General features: G+C 42.9%; 1 protein-coding gene across 3 annotated transcripts in view; it reads right to left on the bottom strand.

The window, feature by feature from the left end:
* Positions 1 to 9550, bottom strand: part of adcy2b (adenylate cyclase 2b (brain)) — a 40955-nt gene extending 31405 nt beyond the window's left edge. For all 3 annotated transcript variants that reach the window (XR_002202844.2, XM_020090333.2, XM_020090334.2), the window contains exons 1-2: positions 8944 to 9550; positions 2261 to 2458 (exon numbers count right to left, since the gene is read on the bottom strand). Coding sequence is in view for 2 of the 3 variants with exons in the window: in XM_020090333.2 (XP_019945892.1) it covers positions 2261 to 2458; positions 8944 to 9207 (462 nt within the window). In the remaining variant the exon portion in view is untranslated. The remainder of the gene's footprint in view (positions 1 to 2260; positions 2459 to 8943) is intronic.
* Positions 9551 to 19082: the final 9532 nt, after the last annotated feature.

Raw genomic sequence — 19082 nt, forward strand, 5'->3', positions numbered from 1 at the left:
AGGCAGCCAGACACACTCCATCTCCACAGCACTCCGGCCAGAATCCTAATACACCCTCAAACGCCTCCACGTGGGAGCTGCAGCCATCATCTCACTTTAGCTTCTTCGATTACTCTTTCAACCTTTTTTCTTTTGTTCACCACGGCGCGCTTGAATACACACATCTAAAAGATTTTTGCTCTCCGCTCACTTAAGCAGTGATGAGCATCAGCAGCTCGGAAGCGTGTTTGGATGCGTGCGCCCGTGTTTGTTTTGCAACTGTGTGGCAATAAATGTAAACCTCACACGCAGGTCAGTGTGTATTGATTGTGGGGCACCAGGTGTGGCAGTGCATGTTCAATCTCTTCTCTGGAGAGAGTCGTGGCCTTCACAGAAATCAAGTACAGCCCAGACTGACGGGATAAAGCTGCTGGATGGTGACAGACACGGCTTGGATTGTGTGTGGGCTGCATATTTCTGTGTGTGTGTGAGGAGGCAAACATGACGGGTTAAAAGTGAATGACCGAGAAAAGGCTTCTGTCCCTCTCTCTCTCTGCCCCTCTTCGCCTTGCTCTTTTTGGGCCTTCACTTTTATTAGCTCTGTGTGCTCTGTCAGACGTGCTGTGTTCTCTGTAATCCCGATCAATCCAACCCACCGAGAGCACCCTGCACATCCAACTGTTTTCTTTTCACCAAATCGCTGTCCTCCCACAAATTTCTTTCCTTCCTGTCAGACAGAAAAGCACAGTGGATGGATGGATATAGATAGAGATATAGACATTTATAGATGCATAGATAAAGAGCGATAGAGAGCTAGAGAGATAGATAGATACATAGAGATAGAAAGATAGATAGATAGATAGATAGATAGATAGATAGATAGATAGATAGATAGATAGATAGATAAACAGATAGATAGACAGATAGATAGACAGATAGATAGATAGATAGATAGATAGATAGATAGATAGATAGATAGATAGATAGATAGATAAACAGATAGATAGACAGATAGATAGATAGATACGCTGAGATTCAAGGGAGCAGAACAAAGTGTTTAATAATGCAGAATGATTATGCTCTCACAGGTGGCTGATGATAAAAATATCTCCATCCCTGGGGAGGCAGAAAGGGAGTGAAGGGGGAGGAAAGAGGGGAGAGAGGAAATGTGGGCATGGTGGGGTGGAGTGGGGAGTGGGGAGAGAGGAGGCAGGTGGAGAGAAAAATGGGATTTGATGAATAGGGGGAGACAGGGCGTTAGCATGAGAAAATAGGATTCTGAGACAGAGAGAGAAGGAGTCTGGCACTGAGAACGAATGTGTCTGTCTGCTGATCTGTTCACCTCCAGCTCTCATCAAGCCTCATTAACACTTGTCACACGTGGAATTAATTCTGCACTCTCACCTGTGCACACACATGCACACAGACACACACACACAGTTGTGCATCCAGGACCTCGTACAGTGACTTACACCCATTTCCTGGGGGGTTACTACTTCCCTAAACGTAAAATTACAACATACTGTATCTTTACCTTAAAATATAAGGATTATGAGGTTTCACTTTTCCCCCGTAAGTCTGTATATTGTAAACTGTCCTTAAAACCTAGACCTAGACCTTTTAAAATGAAATTCATACAGTGCCAAATCAAGTGATCATATGTAAGCAGCCTACATCAGGGATCACTTAAAAAACATTAATGGAGCGACAGAGCGGAGGTGTTCCTCAAAAAGTATCTGAATCAATGACCACTCCTCAAAAGTGAAGCAGAAATATCATGATCGCCCCCCGGTGGCTGGGTGGGGGATTTGACTGCTTATTCGTGGTTAAAGCGTGGTTAAACAGACTCCTCCGTAAGTAGGTGGAATTTTGACTCATGCATGTTTTTATGTAGACATTCTCCACGTCCAGAGAGCCATAAGTTAATTAAGTAGTCTGAAAAAAAAGAATATCAAGCTGCTGAAGCAGAGACGAGAGCCAGACGTTAGGATAGAGTCACAGAAAAGTTGTCTTCTTGCAGCTGTCAGTGAATGTTCATGTGTTTTGGGGGTGTAGCTGTGAGAGGGGGTTCGATGTATCAGTTGTAACCTGCTCTTGCTAGGTTATCTTTCCAGGATAACCAACCCTAGCTTTAAGTTCACAGAACTGCTAGCTAGAGAGAAATAGCACCAGTGACTGAGAGGGGTGGAGCTTAGAGGACTGAATTGGCCAATAGGAAACACCCGTATATTATTTTAGAAGCATGCATACACAAACATAAAACACACTTATTTATATCTACCTGGTCCCACGGACTGAGTATCCCTCCTGAGAACATGAAGAGGTAACCCATGGTGACCAGACAGGCCCATATCAGCAGGGAGAAGAGGCGGAGCATCCGCTTGAAGACCGATTCGATGCAGACGAGGATGAAGATGGACAGGAAGAAGAAGAGGGCGGCCGGCACCGTGATCAGGAACGTCAAGTGGTCCTCTGTTTTCTGGAGAGAGAGAGAGAGTCTTGTATTAACACATTACTGATGACCCCCACTGCACACAGAGATATAGAGGCCAACATCAACTCTAAAAATGAGCAGAGAGTTTAAGTTGATCGTATCGAGGACCATGCAGAGACATACCAGACACACAATGATTGCTGAAATACTGACTGCAGATCAGTTAACTCAGAACTTTAACTGTAAACCCAGCAAATAAGGTCAAATACCACAAAGTTTAGACACAAAGAGATCAGCAGACAGACAGTCTGAGCCCACAGAATGTGCTACAACATCACTTCTGTGCTCATATGTCAAAGTCAGCATTTAGGAGCTGTTACCGCGCACGCATTAAAACACACACACACACACACACACACACACACAGACTCTCTGTCTCTTTGAATTTGACTAGACTTCCCATCCTCAGAAAGTCCTTTCTTCACTCTAACTTTACCATGTTTACACTCCAGAGGATGAACACTGCACTAAACAGTCCGTCCTAACAGGAGTCCTGCTGTAATGAAAAAAGGCTTCTTCTTTTTTTTCTAAAGGATATTCTCATATCTTGATGCGATGATTTCCCTCATGAAGACATCAAGTGCAAATGATTCCACATAGGTATTAGAATATAATAAAGAGATCGTGCAAAAACTCATCTGTATGTTTGTGATAAATCATTAGTGGTAAACAGAGAAGCACCTTTCAGTCCCCTTAATGTCTTTATCTTTTAGACCCACGCATGACCTCTCTGTCCCAAACATTTATAGAATAAATCCAGAAATCTCTTTCTGTCTGTATGTGGAACACAGAAGCGTTCGTCTTATTGGCTTCACACTTGGTGTGTTCCTTGTTGAGGGCCACAGAAGTGCAGTATCACATTTGGTGTGATTTGGACACGTGATATGTTCAATATTAATAAACTTGGAATAAACAGGCAACCAGTGCTCTGTAGGGAGACTCACTAATGCAAGTGACATTGCTGATCGCAACATCCCATTCATGACACCTGCAACAACATCTGATTCTCCAGCTCAGAGTTCTTCTTACTGAGTTGAGCTTCACTGACTTTGACAGGTGAACAGCTCTTTGTGCAGCAGCGGTGGAGCAGCTTCAGGGTTCTGTGGACTGAGTCCTGCAGCAGGTTTTTATTTGCCGAGGCTCATTTTCTGCACGTCACTTTTACACTTTTAAAGCAGCAAACAGATTTCCACAGGCCAAGCAAACAGCCCATCCAAACAGGCAGGTTTACAACAGGCATGGCACTGGTATGGATAATTATACAGACTTGTTGTTTGATTTTGACTGGCAAACACTTTACAGGGCAAAAAATCCCATCACGCACAAACACGGCCTTCAAACATGCACGTGCACACACAAATGTGGTCAGGGTACAAATGATGTGCCACATTGTCAGGCTTAGGGCTCTGTTTTCCTTCCCACACTGTGCTCTGTGTGTGTATGTGTGTGTGTGACCAACTCACCTGCATCTACCTACGTCACCTCTCCAAACCAGCCACAGCACATAAAGCCTGGCTCATCCCCACAGTTGTCAATTCTCCTAGTTTGAAACCTGCCCTGCTTCACTACCTACAAACCGTTGTGAGCTCAGAGCCTCTGTCTGTCCACTTCCATCACTATTATTCTCAGTTTGAAACAAGCTGGCCTGCCAGCTAAACTTCCAACACTTGCAACCAATTGTTTTGAGTTTCCGAATTCAAAAAACAACTTAACACACTTCCTTTGGTCTCTTCTGAGTGTGTTAAATTATGGCACAGCGGCGGAATCACCATCATTTGCTCAAAGACAGGACTGTGAACACCCAGCTTCCACACACACACACACACACACACACACAGCAAGACACACGTTCCCAAGCCTGATCCTGTCCCACACCCACGTAAAAACTTTAAAATGATTCCCCTCTCACGATTGCAGTGACAGGTCCAACAACTGTAAATGTAAAATTATTAAGCCGCTGTGCGATTTAGATGTCACTGATTTTACAGTGAAATGAACATCAGTGTGTGGGCATAGAAATGTGTTTCATTCCCTTAACACGCAATTTCCCAGAGCGCCTTTTTTGGAACGGAATGAAAGATGCCACAGGCTCAACCTTGAATTTGTGGCCGATTTGACAGTTTATTGACTGGAGTCACTTGCTTAAAATAGCAGCAGCTATTTGGCCAGAGCAAATATAGGGCAGCATTTTGTTGCGTATTAATGAGGCAGCGTGATGTAGCAGAGGAAGAATGAGTCAGGGTCTGGCGAGGAGATCCCATGGGATCTGGTTGCTGACGCCACAAAAGTGATTCTGAAGCAATGACTGAATCCCAATGAAGATGTAAGCAAGATTGCAAACTCCACCAGAGGAGAACCTCAACAACAGAAAGTCCTTTGGCATCAAAATGCATTTTGTACAAACTGTATGTTTACACACAAAGGTTGACTGAGCTGCTGTCTCTGGTAAGAACAAACACTTTTAGATTGGAGGCCTTCTAATCCTGTTAAAACCCCTCCGATGCCATTTAAAGCCATTTCCCTCGACGTGGCATAAAGGCAGAGGGCTGTGCCTGCCTGACATAATGTACTGCATTGTCACCCAGAACAATTATTTCCTTTTTTAACCCAGTCTGGCTTATCCAGCTATTATACTGGGAGGAAAGGGGGGGGACAGGGAGAAATAGCAGCAGCACCAGCAGCAACCGCGGTTAGAACGAGCAGCAGTGAAACAAAAACACCAAATGCACCGTGTCAGACAGCGAGGAGAAAGGGAGAGGCGGCACAGGAGTGTGTTGAAATCATGACAGTGTGTGTGCACTTTCCATGTTTTGGTGCCTGTCGAATCTTCATCCCACCTGATGATGACACCAAACCTTTCAGCAGGTGCCCCATTTGAAGTCACCGAACATTACTAGACTTTGCTAAAACAAGTCAAACGTTTCAGAGCATCTACTGTAAAGGCCCTGAGGAAGTGCGGTGTTGGATTTGGTGCGACTTAGACACGTGATAAGTTAATTATTAATAAACTTTGGTGACCAATTCTCAGTAGCAGTGGCAGCTGGGAATCATCAGCACAAGAGTCATTGTCGATCACAAAAACAGTGCGTAAAATTTGATTGCAATGCTCATGAATATTCTTCAGACTGTTCCTTAAAAAGGAGACTCACGCTTGAGTTTACACATGGAACGTTTTGGAAAACATTCAGGGAAGTGGCGGTGGCTGTGGCTGCGGTAGCTATACGATTTCTAGCAGAAAGTCAGTTTGTTTTGTTGGAGCGTGATCATTTCTTGACATTGTTGTTTTGTCATTTTAACCCAAACAACGATGTTTACCTAACAACATACTTATTTCAAACCAAACCCAGACCTTTACCAAAATTTAAATTAAACTGAGAAAGGAAATTGCTTTTTTTCCCATCTATGGGAAGTATCAAGCCTTTTTGAGTGAGTCAGAAAACTCCGACCTCTGCTGCTTCGAGTTTGACCACTGCTTGTTTAATACGAGTGCTCCTCAACCTTATGAAAGTGAAATACTAACACAAAGGGGTAGTTTTCACTTTTGATATTTTCCTGTGAAAGTACCACATTGCCATTGGATGTAACCTGCTGCCCTTAAAAAAGATGGATGGATGGACTTAAGTATATATATCTATAATGGATGGATGTATGAATATATGGATGGATATTCTATCTTAATAGAATTATTAAAATTAAATGTGTCTGGATGTGTTTTTTTATATATGTTTTTTTAATAATCTCAGCTCCTTTTTTTTTGTTAGAGGTTCTGTATCTGCGTGTAGCACATTAGTTCTTTAGGTTGTCCTCAGCTCTGACCACACCTCAGTCAGTGACGTCGCAGCCTCTATTTCAACACATTCAGTCAGCTCCCTGCCCCCGTGCAACATATTGTTCATCCATCATTACAAAAACACCCTGCTCCCACAGCCCTGCATCCATCACCCTCTCAATGATGTGGACAATAAATCAATGTTTGCTGATGTCCAATCATATATCAACAAAATGTGAAATTGCAAAGACTGAACATATGATGCAAATGATTATAAACTACCCGAAATATGAACTGAAATGAACACTAGTGTCAATAAATACTGATGTAATCAATGCAGTTGATCGTGATGGGATGGTAATGGGAGCTGTTTATAGATTTTCATTGATCCATTATCAGATGTGATATTGATCTCTATTAAACTGTCAAATGGTGTTTTAAGAGTCATTTGGTTAATGTACAGCCATGTAATTGCTGGGTCTCTATGAACTAGCACACGTTTGGGCATGCAAACACACACACAGACACACACACACACACACACACACACACACACCAACCAATAGAAAGAACAAGAAAAGTGATCTTTACAAAAATTGAAGATAAGCCTTTGAAGGAAATGAGAGACTTCCTCAGATAAACACACACACACAGGATCACAGACATGAACACTAATGTTAGCATGCACACGTACATATCAACACACCCAGGCACATACACATACATGCAGTACATTATGGGTGGGTTCACTCGCTCCAGCCCTGATCTGTGGGGGAGATAAAAGTGTGCAGTAATTTTGGGAGCATTAGCGCTGCTTTGGTTGGGTTTCTGTCGGCTCACTGATAAAGCCAGAACACTTACAACAACATCCTCCCCTCCCTCGGCTGCCCAGCCCCCTGCTCCAAACCCACCCTCTATTTATTCCTGGCATTCTTCTACTTCCAGCAATAAATACAGACGCCTCACTGATTCACCACTCCACAACGATAAAAGAGTCTGTTACTTCATAGAAACAAATTGAAAAAAAGATGGAGGGATTTTGTGAATAATGGGAAATGATTTGGGGAGATTGTGATTAAAACTGGGAGGATTTAAGTATACAGCTGCAGAGGAAGAGAGAGAGAAAGGCTGAAGAATTAAATCGAGCGCTGGGGGTAATAAGATCTATTGATTTGTCTAAAACATAAATAAAGGGATCGATTTAGGGGGAAGTTCTACTGGGAATGACCCTGTGATGGTGTTCAATTGTGAGTATCTGGCTTAAATGAGAGCCTCCAGGCGCTACTTAAAGAGCACATGACGCACACACACAAAGTAAGTATAATTCTACAGTTTGTCCTGAACATAATGTGGCAAAACAATTGCGCTGAAACAACAACAACAACAACCATAGCAATGAGTGGGCTTCCTTTTGTGCAGCTATTTCATAAAAACAGAAAAGCGACACTTGGGAAACAATTGCTTGTGTTTGTGGTTGAGGGTTTGTGGCCAAAACAACACTTTTCACTCGACAAAAGCACCAACACCCACACAGCTGCGAAATCAACTGCGGTCCCGCTCACGATCCACTCTGCAAACCCAGTGTTGCAGTTTAAAGTGCTGCTTCACAAACTCTTATGTTGTCACATATAATCACGTACATGCACTTTGGCCTTCCTGTCTGATTCAGTCTCGAGCTAAAACCAAAACTGTTTTATTCTGACACTCTACCGTGTTGTTAACATAAAGTCTTGTGTCTGACACTTAACAATGGTATAGTGTAGCTTGCAGCCAAACAGCAAATGAAATGGCAGCAATAAAAAAAAAAAACATTTATTCTGACAAAATCTGCATATTTATAAAGTGCATTTTTATATTCAAATTGTTTTTTTCCAGTTGGGTTTATTATAAAAGCAAATGCACCTGAAATGCATCTTGCACCAGTGAAATGTGGAAAAGGCAGATTTGTGTTAAAGGCCAAAATAAAGTCATGAAAGTGACAGATAATCAAACTGTATGTGCAGTGCTATGTGCATTCACATGGTACGTCCGGCTGAAAAAACAACCTTCTATACCGTACCTTCAGGAGCAGGTGAATGAGGAGTATGTTTATGTGTCATCTCTAAAGATGGAACTCTTTTCTTCTACTTTTGCGTCTAAGGAAATAATCTTATTTGCTCTCTTGCCAACAGGTGGGAGGAGTGATGCGGCAGCTCGTGGCTGAATGTGGAGCCAAGACCTGGTTAGCTTAGCTTAGCACAAACACTAGAAACAGAGGGAAACAGATAGCTTGGCTCTGTCCAGAGGTTAAAAAAAGAATCTGCCTCCCATCTCCTGCAAAGCTCATGCACTTACATCTTCAAAAAATGTTTGACTCTGGTCTAATCTAGTACATAAGACCCCTGAGTGATAATATGTCATTGTCATATAATATTTGGTATATAATAATAAAGAATGATTCACTAACTACTTTAGTAATTTTCTTTTTCATCCATGCAAAAAGAAAACTACACTGTCCCATGAAGGAACCGTCACTCTGCACAGGAGTCGACAAATATAATTCCTAACATGTTTATTCCTTATGTGGAAAGGTGACAAACTTCAGCTGTTTGTTAATATTGTGCAAATTCAACAAAAACAAGATTGAAGCGTAAGTACTTTATCTAATTTGTCAACACACACACACACACACACACACACACGCACACACACACACACTCACCAGTCCTGAAGCGAAGAACACCGCCAGCAGCGCGAGGCAGGTTCCCATGACGATCAGCAGCAGGAACACGATGAGCGGATGCTGCTGGCTCATTCTGTAGTAGGACTCATACAGCCAGTCCTGGGGCTTCTCGCCCTCCACGCACACTTCGCTCTGGAACCCCGGGCACCCGTCCCCGAGGCTCTCGGGCCCCTCGCCGCCCTCTCCTCCATCGCTCTTCTCCAGCAGGTAGCGTCCGCGGGTCCTCAGAGTCTCCTGCCACATGGGTAGCTGCCCCCCGCTCTGCTGCTGACCGATGCACGTGCTCGCTGGAGGGACCAGGGTAAGAGATGCTTTCGCTCCTCTTCCTCCTCACCCTCGGAGGTCCACCTCCTCCTCCTCTTTTCAAAAAGTTTGGCCGGCCGGATGGATGGACAGCTGAGTAAAGGACAGACAACTTTTCAGCTCCTCCGGCTCCCCTTGCATCCTCCGCTGCTTCTCCTGCTCGGACAGTGTGAACAGCGATCTTTCTCCTTCTCCTCCACCCCCTCTTCACCCTCCTCCTCCTCCTCCCAGAGAAGGTGGCCGGACGCTGGGAGACAAGAGATGACACTTCAGCTCTCCTCCTCGTGCTTGTCTGGCTTGTTTGCTCTTTACGCGTGGTCAGTCGGGCAGAGAGCAGGCAGCCTCTGCTCACTGCTCAACACTGAAGCTGCGACAACGCAACATGTTACTGTGCTGAGGTGCAGATGAGGACTGAGAGAGAGAGAGAGAGAGAGAGAGAGAGAGAGAGAGAGAGAGAGAGAGAATGTGCATGACTGTGAGGGAGGAAAAGAGAGCAAGAGGAGAGAGGGTGTGTTCCAATGTGTGTGCTGAGGGAAGCTTGTGGTTTAAAGTGTGTGTGCTATTAAAATAAGTGTAAATGTGTGAATGGTGTGAGATCAGATAATGAAGAGAGAACTGGGACATGATTCAAAGATCTGTGTGTGTGTGTTTGTGTGTGTGTGTGTGTGTGTTTGCAAGGTACAAGGAAAAAGAGACTTAGAAACACAATAGAGAAACTTAAGACAGTGTGAAGTTAGCAGAAGAGAAGAGAAACTGTGTGTGTGTGTTTGTGTTTGTCAGCATGTGTGTGTATGCAAAAAGGTGAGTGAGTGAGAAGGGTTGTAGCAGCTGTGCTAAACCAAGAAGAGCAGCAGAGCATGGAGGGAAAATAGCATCCAGCAGCCGGGCGACAAGATAAAACGACGAGTAAGAAAAACACACAGGAGGCGGAAGGACAGGAAGGAAGAGGAAGAAGATACAAAGTCAGGAAAAACCTCAGGAGACAGAGAGTGTGGGAGGAAGAGAGATCTGTGCTTCAAACAGGGGGGAAGGAGAGGGAAGACAGAGCTGGTAATGAGTGAAAGTTTCGAAGTGTGTGTGTGTGTGTGTGTGAGGGGAGGGGTAAAATAAGATCTGATGAACCAAAATCCCAATATTGCTCTCCTCCTCCTCCCAGCCTGCATTTCGCTCTCTTTCATTTCGGCTCCTGCTCTGCCGAGGCAGGCTCCCTCCTCTCTTGCCGTGCTGCATGTGATGCTCTGTGAAGTGTGAAAATGGCCATGCCACTTCAGTGTGTCAGATCCACATAATTCCCTTTTCAGCATGTTAACCAGAGAGAAAGAGAGAAGGAGAATCTATAAGCTATAAGGCAGATCATGATAAATAGAGGTTATTTTAAGAAAGTATAGGCTTTACATTTTCAGATAACAGCTTAGTTTTCTTATCCAGAGTGAAAGGGCAGGCGGTGAAATGAGTTTCTTTGCCACAGCACCAAATATTTACAAGCAGCCATAAGCAACAAAGCAACAAGATGCCACTGCCAATAAAATATGCTACAAGTTATACAAGCAGCTCCGCAAACAGCTCCGTGAAGCTGCACTTGGTCACAGCAGTGGTTTGAGCTGAGTGCTAACATGGACAGATTGTTACGCTCACACGTTTGAACATGCTGATCTTTATCATGTGATGTTAAACAAACAATAAGCACTAAATCTAAGTACATCTGAAGATCATGGGACTGTCATTAGTTTAGCAGGGATTTGGTTATTAAAGGTACAGTGTGTAGAATTTTGTGATATCTAGTGTTGAATTTGCATGTTGCAGCTGAACACCCCTCACCTCACCCTCTCCACGTCCACTCCCACAGTCCACAGACATGCTGACTGTAGACAATTTCATGACAATGAATCTAATTGTTGTTGAGACACACAAAACCCCAGAATGTCAAATGTATGGAGCTAAAAGAAAGCAGAGGCAAAGTAATTTGAAAGCAAATTAATTCAGTGATGAATTCATCCTCTGGGGACCTCAAAGGCCTGCACTACATTTCATGGCAATCCATTAGGAGCGTGATGACCCTCCACATCCACGGTTCAGGTTCAGACCTCAATATCTGAGTTTGGTTCTTGGCTCTATCAACCAAAAGTGTAAAATCAGTCTAAAACACCTAATGTTAAATAATAAATAATATACATTATGGTATTTTTTCAGTTGTTTGTTACAGATGTCGCGTGTAGCAGACCACATCAACAACATAACAATATTGACAACATTCATGTGAAAAGACTGGGTCTTGTCCCTGTGTGAGCAACAATCGACCTCAGCTCAGGCTTCACACAAAGGTCAAGTGGAGTCTGGGTTCTAGCTGGACGCAACTGCTGCCTGTCAAGTGAGTGGTGGTGGTGGTGGCGTCTGTCTGACAGATGCATTACCAGGACATGTCTTCAGAGCGCTCGGGATAAAAGCAAGGATGTCTGGTCGAGTGAGCTCCAGTTACAGCAGAGAAGCGATGCCCCAATGCTGCTTGAAGTCTCAGAAGTCAACTGCACAGAAAAATATCAAACAAACAATTTAGTTAACAACTTGAAAGCTACTGCAAACACACAAGAAACCCAGGAGCTACTCACACGTGGAAGAAACTCAGACACAGAAACACCTAGAGAATACCAACATTATACTCACACACTGTATTAACATGCTAAATGTTTGTGTTCAGTAAACATATGAGAGAGATAAATATTCAATTTACATTTATATTTATCATTTAAATGTCATGATGTGAGAGTGGTTTGCGAATTATATTTCCATGAATTATTGCTATTGTTGTATCCTGTGTAAATTACCATACTGCACTCTGCCACCTGGTACCTGTAGCTCCACTGTGTTTGAAAGTAATTCTGCACTGTTAAGTTACTTCACTTGTGTTAACTTAACAGTGCATATTCTTAACTATTCCAATATAACTGTACCAAGCTGTGTTGTGTTGTTTTCACCTCTAATATAAGTTTTATAGACATTTTCTTATTACCTGTTTAGCGCGTCTTCCAGGTTCGTGCTTCCTGCATGTTTAGGAGCAGAAGTGCAGAAAACAGACCAGAGGAGGAATAATGTGTTAATATGTTGAAAGGTATTAACTGGGTTATAAAATCACTCCATTTTAAAACTGTTAATTTACAGTCTCGGGACAGTCACAGATTTGAATAGTCTGAATGTAGTAAACGGCTGCAGTGGTGAATCAACACAAGTTCAAGATGAGGATCAAGCCCTCAGTGTCAGTGACTTCATGAATGTAAAACATCAGGCCTTCTGGAAAAGCAGAGGCCCAAATATTTATTTTAGAAAACGGAACGCCGGCAGAGAGATAGAAGAAAGGATTAACACCAGGAGTCACACATCGTAATATCCCAGATTTCCCTCGATAAGCTGATAGCTGTATGGTAAGAAGTGTGATGTGTTCACAGCCTTTCAGTGTTGCTCACTCTTCCTCTTGTGACAGTGAGTCTGTGCCACACAGCCGGCTTTTTGCCCTCATAAGAAACTGGTGTGAATGTCGTTGTCATGTTAAATCTGCACGCTGGTGGTAACAGAGACACTTGGCAAATGTGTGATGAGGTCTTAATCTGCAGTGTTGGGCATCTTATGTCTGTTTTATTGCAGCTTGTGTGTGTGTTTCTGTGTGTGTGTGTGTGTGTGTGTGTGTGTGTGTGTGTGTGTGTGTGTGTGTGTGTCTGCATTCTCATAACATATTGAAACATATCATATGCTTCCTGCTTGGTTGCCTTAAATAAGTGTGTGTAATGTAATCTAATTAAGTCTGCTTTGGCACAACGGAGACATGTTTAATGAACTAAGCACACACACACACACATACACACATACAGCCCATGACAGTTAAGGAGCTTGAACAGCTTGAACCGTGCATGAGCTGTTATCCTCTATTCAGCTTGTCCTTCAATCATTATGATAAATGATAAATGTTTTTATGAACCCTTGAGCAAAGTTACAAAGAATCATACTTTTTTACCTCCAGAATAGAGAGAGAGACACACACACTCTTTCCCAGTGGACATAATCAAAGCATAATTTAGACTATAAAAAAGGAGGAGGGGGGAGAGTTGTGGAAATAACCCCAAAAACACACACACACACACACACACACACGCACACACACACAGAGATATCAATAGACATGAGCAAGTGTGTGCAGGACGCAGACAGTGACAGACAACATACTATGACACCTGTTTTTTTTTATCATATTGTCAAACCACATCTCATTCATCATTTCTGTGTGTGTTCATTCTGCTATAAATAGAATACTCTATATGAGCTCTTATACTCCATCACATTAACAACAAGTTGGGTTGTGCTGACCACCTGCTACCCAAACACACACACGCACACGCGCGCGCGCGCACACACACACACACACACACACACACACACACACACACACACACACACACACACACACACACACACACACACACACACACACACACACACACACACACACAGTGCTAAAGGCGGTGCACAAACACCCTCCCACATACAGATGAGGGGCACAGTGTCAGGACAGAAGACGAGGCAACACGAGCAGATGGAGAGAGGACAGCGGCTGCATTCGTGCACTGTGGGAAATAAACTATGAGAAACTATGAGATGAGCATGCATTAATGCAGGACTCATCCCTTGACGCAGTGATAAAAAGAGATGTAAAGCTTCAAACTGCTGCCCCTTATGACGAGTAGTGGAAATGTTGTCTTGAATCAGCACTGAATGCTGATCCAGGATTATTTACACTGACAAGAATATTTTACGGAAACAATTAAGCTGTAGGCAATTAATGCATTGTCTTGCCACTAGGGGGTAGATGAACAAACTCAATAGACAGCAGCTGTGTCTCAATGAAGGGGCTGCATCCTCCAGGGGTCTAGACTTCGAAGGCTGAACTGAAATGAGATGGTCTGGTTTACGGAGGCTTTCTTCCTTCCTTATTGCTGTTGGACACCATGAGAACGTTTTGATGCCCATTGATTTTTTAAATATACTTAAGCATTGGACATCTCATCCCTTGCCAGTGGAATCACCTATTTGAAAAACAGTTAATCACCGGAATGCAATGAATCCTGGGATATATGGCCAGATAAGAATCTACTGTGGATAGAAGGACAGATTTGACATCCACAGTTTAAGTAGAAATCCAATGGAACCGTCTAGTCGCACATTTGTGACGTAATCTGTTTTATTGAAGGATGCAGCCTATATACGTAATTGACTCTTTTTATCTTTTTTTGCCTTTTGCATCTTGATTGAATCTGAAGACAGAAAAAAGAAAATAAATAAATTGGCTAAAAGAAGCTGAAATCCTCTTTTTGCGGATATGGTTTATCCACATGCAGGACAAATAAAACACTGGACTACAGAGACAAGTCTTATTTACAGATGATGAACTGGAAGAAGTGACAGCTAACCAGATCTGTGGCTGAGACAAATGACGGCCACGTGTTAATAGCAACTTTGCGAACACGCCTGTTATGATGCAGATTCAAAGACTTTAGATTTCCTCTAAAGGCCCATTTTCTTAGTATGAATAATCACATGAATAATTACAGTGTATGATTCTGACGCCCGTCAAATCTGCAGCTCGCACTTATATAAAAAATCAAGCAGCGTGAAATCAGGACGAACAGATAATTGTAATTAGATTCCAGCACGGTTTCCTTTGTGTGTACACCAGTAACACAACCATGCACCCACCACTATTCAGAGAAACCAGCATATAGACGATCCTATAAGTACCTCACTCATATGGGAAATCAACAATGATGGAGATCAATCCTGTCTCATGGATTCACTGAAGCACAAAAAGGTCAAACAGAATCTGATCTTCAATATCCAATTAAATGTGTGTGTGTGTGTGTGTGTGTGTGTGTGTGTGTGTGTGAGGGGTTCAAATCACCTGGGTTAAAAAATGATGAAATTGCACAAGATCCCAGATGCAGCCGCGTATGCACAATGATGATTACAGCAGAGCTGGAGATGTGCTAGAGATGAGGCAGATTCCCCACACTGATGAGAGAAAAGTGGGCTTCATCAGCATCTTACTGGGTCCAACAGTGATTGAAACACACAGATGACCCAGATAAGCAGCAATCAAGGTGGGAAGGTACAACGAGAATGGCAGACTCCTCATTTAAAATGAGTACTGTGGGATTCGTTAAGTATGATGTACGTTTTTCTAAATCAATTAGTTGTTTAAAGCGTGCTGTACACTCCCCTTGTTGTTGAATCCATTGACAAAAAAAAAGCCTCATTTGTGAGAGTATCTGGGAATTGACAAACTGCCAAAAACCAGTCAGGCTTTTGCAGGTGTTTGATAGCTGTTGTTGGGGGGATTCTTACAAGGCTTGTTACTAAAACGCCATTTGCTGCCGGACAAAATCTTGTGGAGCGAATGATCATTGTGTTTGAAGACTCCCTGGATAAATACCAGAGTCTCACAGCATCTGTCAATACTGTAGTTGGCGATGTCTCCGCATTAAAGCTGATGATACAACCGCACCTGCCTGTATAACTCAGGTAAAGAGAAAATGACGAACATATGAAGCAATGTAGACTGTTATTAATTCCTCTTGACCCTAACCACCTGATCATCAGCATTTATTCAAATCCTTGGGAGACACATTGAGATAGAGCCCTGTTTTTGAATAATGCCCAGGTACAGCAATGCAACAAATTTCAATTCAAACAGCAATAAAATAATACATTTATATCAGTTAAAATGAATCAAAAATAATATAAAAACAATATAACAAGCAGTTACATTGAAAGCAGTGACAGTTACCATCAATAGTATCGTCAATCAGCACTCAGAATTACCTCTATGGTAGAATGAAGTCAACTTGAAGTTCTCTACAGGTCTATTCCAAGGTTTTCCTTGCTCTGTGTGAATCTGTATTATTATTAATGTTATCATTACTAATAAATTAATTTTACAAGCCCATTATTTGTTGATTACGGTGATGTGTGTTGCACATCCAGTGGACACAGAGCAATGGCAGCTCTCATTGACTCTTTTTTACACCTGCTAATTGCTCCACTCTGTTCAGTAACTTTGTCTGTGTGCAGTTTTTGCCGGTCAGCCAGTGTACGGCCAGGCTCTCAGGGCTTTTTCCCTGAAAGCAGCTGCTTCTGCTGGAAACAGGGCTGACTAGAGCCTATTTGTCAGATTTGCCCAATTTGTATCCTTCCAGGGAGCTCCTGGTATGGTGCAGTGGCTGCTAACACAGGAGCGCCACAGGGGACTGTCCTGTTTACATTTGTCTCCTCGCTCTGTTCGCCTCACATTTCCAGAACACAACTGCTCTGAACCACCGGCAGAGGTGTGTTCCAGATGGGCAGGAGTCAGAGGGGGTGCAGCATCTGCCCCTCAATGTGGCCCAAAGACATGGTGGTCGACTTCACGAGGATGAGAACCACATTTGAAGTCTGCGTCGTGGCGGGTGCAGGAGTTGGAGTTGGGGAGTTAATATTAGGTGTTCACTAGAGAGGCAGTGTTAAAATTACAATAGTCCATCCAGTCTGCATCATCACAAACAGCCAGTACACCCCTGAGATGACACACCAGCCCCTTAGACCTTTGACCCATCTTTTCCCTCTGAATCATGAAGGCAGAACAGGACAACTGATGAGTTTACGTGGCCTTTTCACCTTTAGAAGGAGTATTTAGTTGTTGGACATTCAAAACCTAGAAACAACAGATTGAGCCAACACCACGACACTATAACACAAACAGCCTTAAGCAGCACGGACTTGGGGACCAACACTGATGCTGTGTACAGGACGGAAAGGGACGAGCACATTTCACTTCCTGAGGACGCTGAGATCTTTCAGTGTAATGCTACCAGATGCTAGAGATCTTATCAGCTGGCGTTAGTGAGAGTCATCTGATGTGCTGTGGTCTGCTGGGGGAGCAGACGAAACAAGTAGAATGTCTCTCAGAAGAGCACAGACCTGCACCAAGCTCCAACGATCCCACACAAGATTGTCTAATTCTTATAATAGGAACATAAAAAAAATAAGTGGTCAGATAACTCCAATTATTTAATTGTCATAAAAAATAGTTAGTGAAGGTGAAAAATCCACAATCCTAAACTTCCATTATAACTTCCTTCTGTCCAACAATCCAAACTTGGTACCTTCCTAATGTCCGTCTTTTCTTCCAAACGTCCCTCCTTCCATTCAAACTTCCTTCTCTCCAAAACAAGTTAAAATGATCAGTAGCCCCTGAGGGAAACTGGTCATCCAGGTGATAATCATCTGTGGCTTGGTCACTACGAGCAACACCCTTCACATGACATGTCTTCCATTGATCTAGAATGAAAGTGAAATGATTATAGCAGCATTGAACATCTCACAGCTCCTAAACACAGACAAACCGCGAGGACGAGGATCACAAGCCAAAAAGGTTGTGGACAACTGTAATATAGAGTCATCAATTTAACATGTATTTGTATATATTTGTGCTATATATCTTTAAACAAGCAGGAATTTTAATTTCAAGTACTTCTCCTCCTCTCTCCTTTTCCTATGGATGAAGAAAATCACTTACTTGGGAAAGACTCCTCCGCTCAGTCATGGATGAAGCGTTTCCTCTGGAAGCCGTCCACGCTGGCCGAGGAGTGACCGCTGGCCCAGTCCATCAGGTTGTTCAGCTGGCACTGTTCAGACATACTGAGGCAAGCTGTGTGTGTATTGGTCAAGTTCCTCTCCAGCTGAGTTATTATGGACAGATTTCTGTTTGTGAAATACAAGCCATCCAGGAGGCTGGCCTGGTTCAACAAGTCGACAGTGTTATAAAGATAAGATCCTTACTTTCCTGTGTTGACAACTTTCTTCTGTCACCTTGAGAGAGGCCACACTCCTCTGAGAAACACTTGATCTCTTCATCTTTCTGCTGTCGGCCTCATGTCTGCTGCTTGGGAAACTCATCCATATGTCTCATCTTGTAACTGTTTGCTGTTTTACAATTCAAATGCTCTTTACTATGTTTGTCCCCCGTTCACCTCAGTCTCATCTGTTACAGGCTGTGTCTGTACCTCTGCTTTAGGTTGTGTCATTGAGGTGAAGAGGAGTGGATCCAGCCGCTGAAGGCCTGATGTGACTGAACGTGAACACAATATGGACTTAACGCCTCTATTTGGTTGAAGGGTTTATGCAGACGGAGCTTGATGAGTGCGGTAAAGCAGCTTTGAGTTATTCTCCCAATCACACACCAACTCACAGCAGTGCATGTGCAACACCTAGTGTTGACGAGAGGAATCACATGTGGACTGAGAAAGCTCGCAGAGCCACAGAGACAGGCGGTGAGAACTACGTCATTAACCTCTGGAGTTCAGAGGGATTAGAAACAGTGACCACCAATGAATATGTTATTTAAACAAAATGATTCATCAGGATACGTTCTTGTCAAAGGTATGACCCACGGGGGGTTAACCAAAGGAGAACAGCCTTCTTTAAAACCTGAGGACAGCAGAGTGTTGATATTTTTAAATGCAAACTTAAGACCCACCTTTTAAGTCTGGCTTTTGATTACATTGTATTAATTAATAAATGTATCTATATCCGAGCCCATTCTACTATGATTTTAAATTCACAGACTTTATTTTAAGATTAAGCACTATATTTAATTTTACTCACTTTAATACATCTATATTCTCTCTAAGGATTTTTTTTTATTTAGTTATTTTTCTTTATAGGCACCTCATAAAATAATATGTCCATGTTATGCTGTCCTGTACGTACCGACAGCAAAGTACAAAACACAAGTTGAC

This window comes from Paralichthys olivaceus, chromosome 20 (genome assembly GCF_024713975.1).
Source record: "Paralichthys olivaceus isolate ysfri-2021 chromosome 20, ASM2471397v2, whole genome shotgun sequence".
NCBI classification, from domain to species: domain Eukaryota; kingdom Metazoa; phylum Chordata; class Actinopteri; order Pleuronectiformes; family Paralichthyidae; genus Paralichthys; species Paralichthys olivaceus.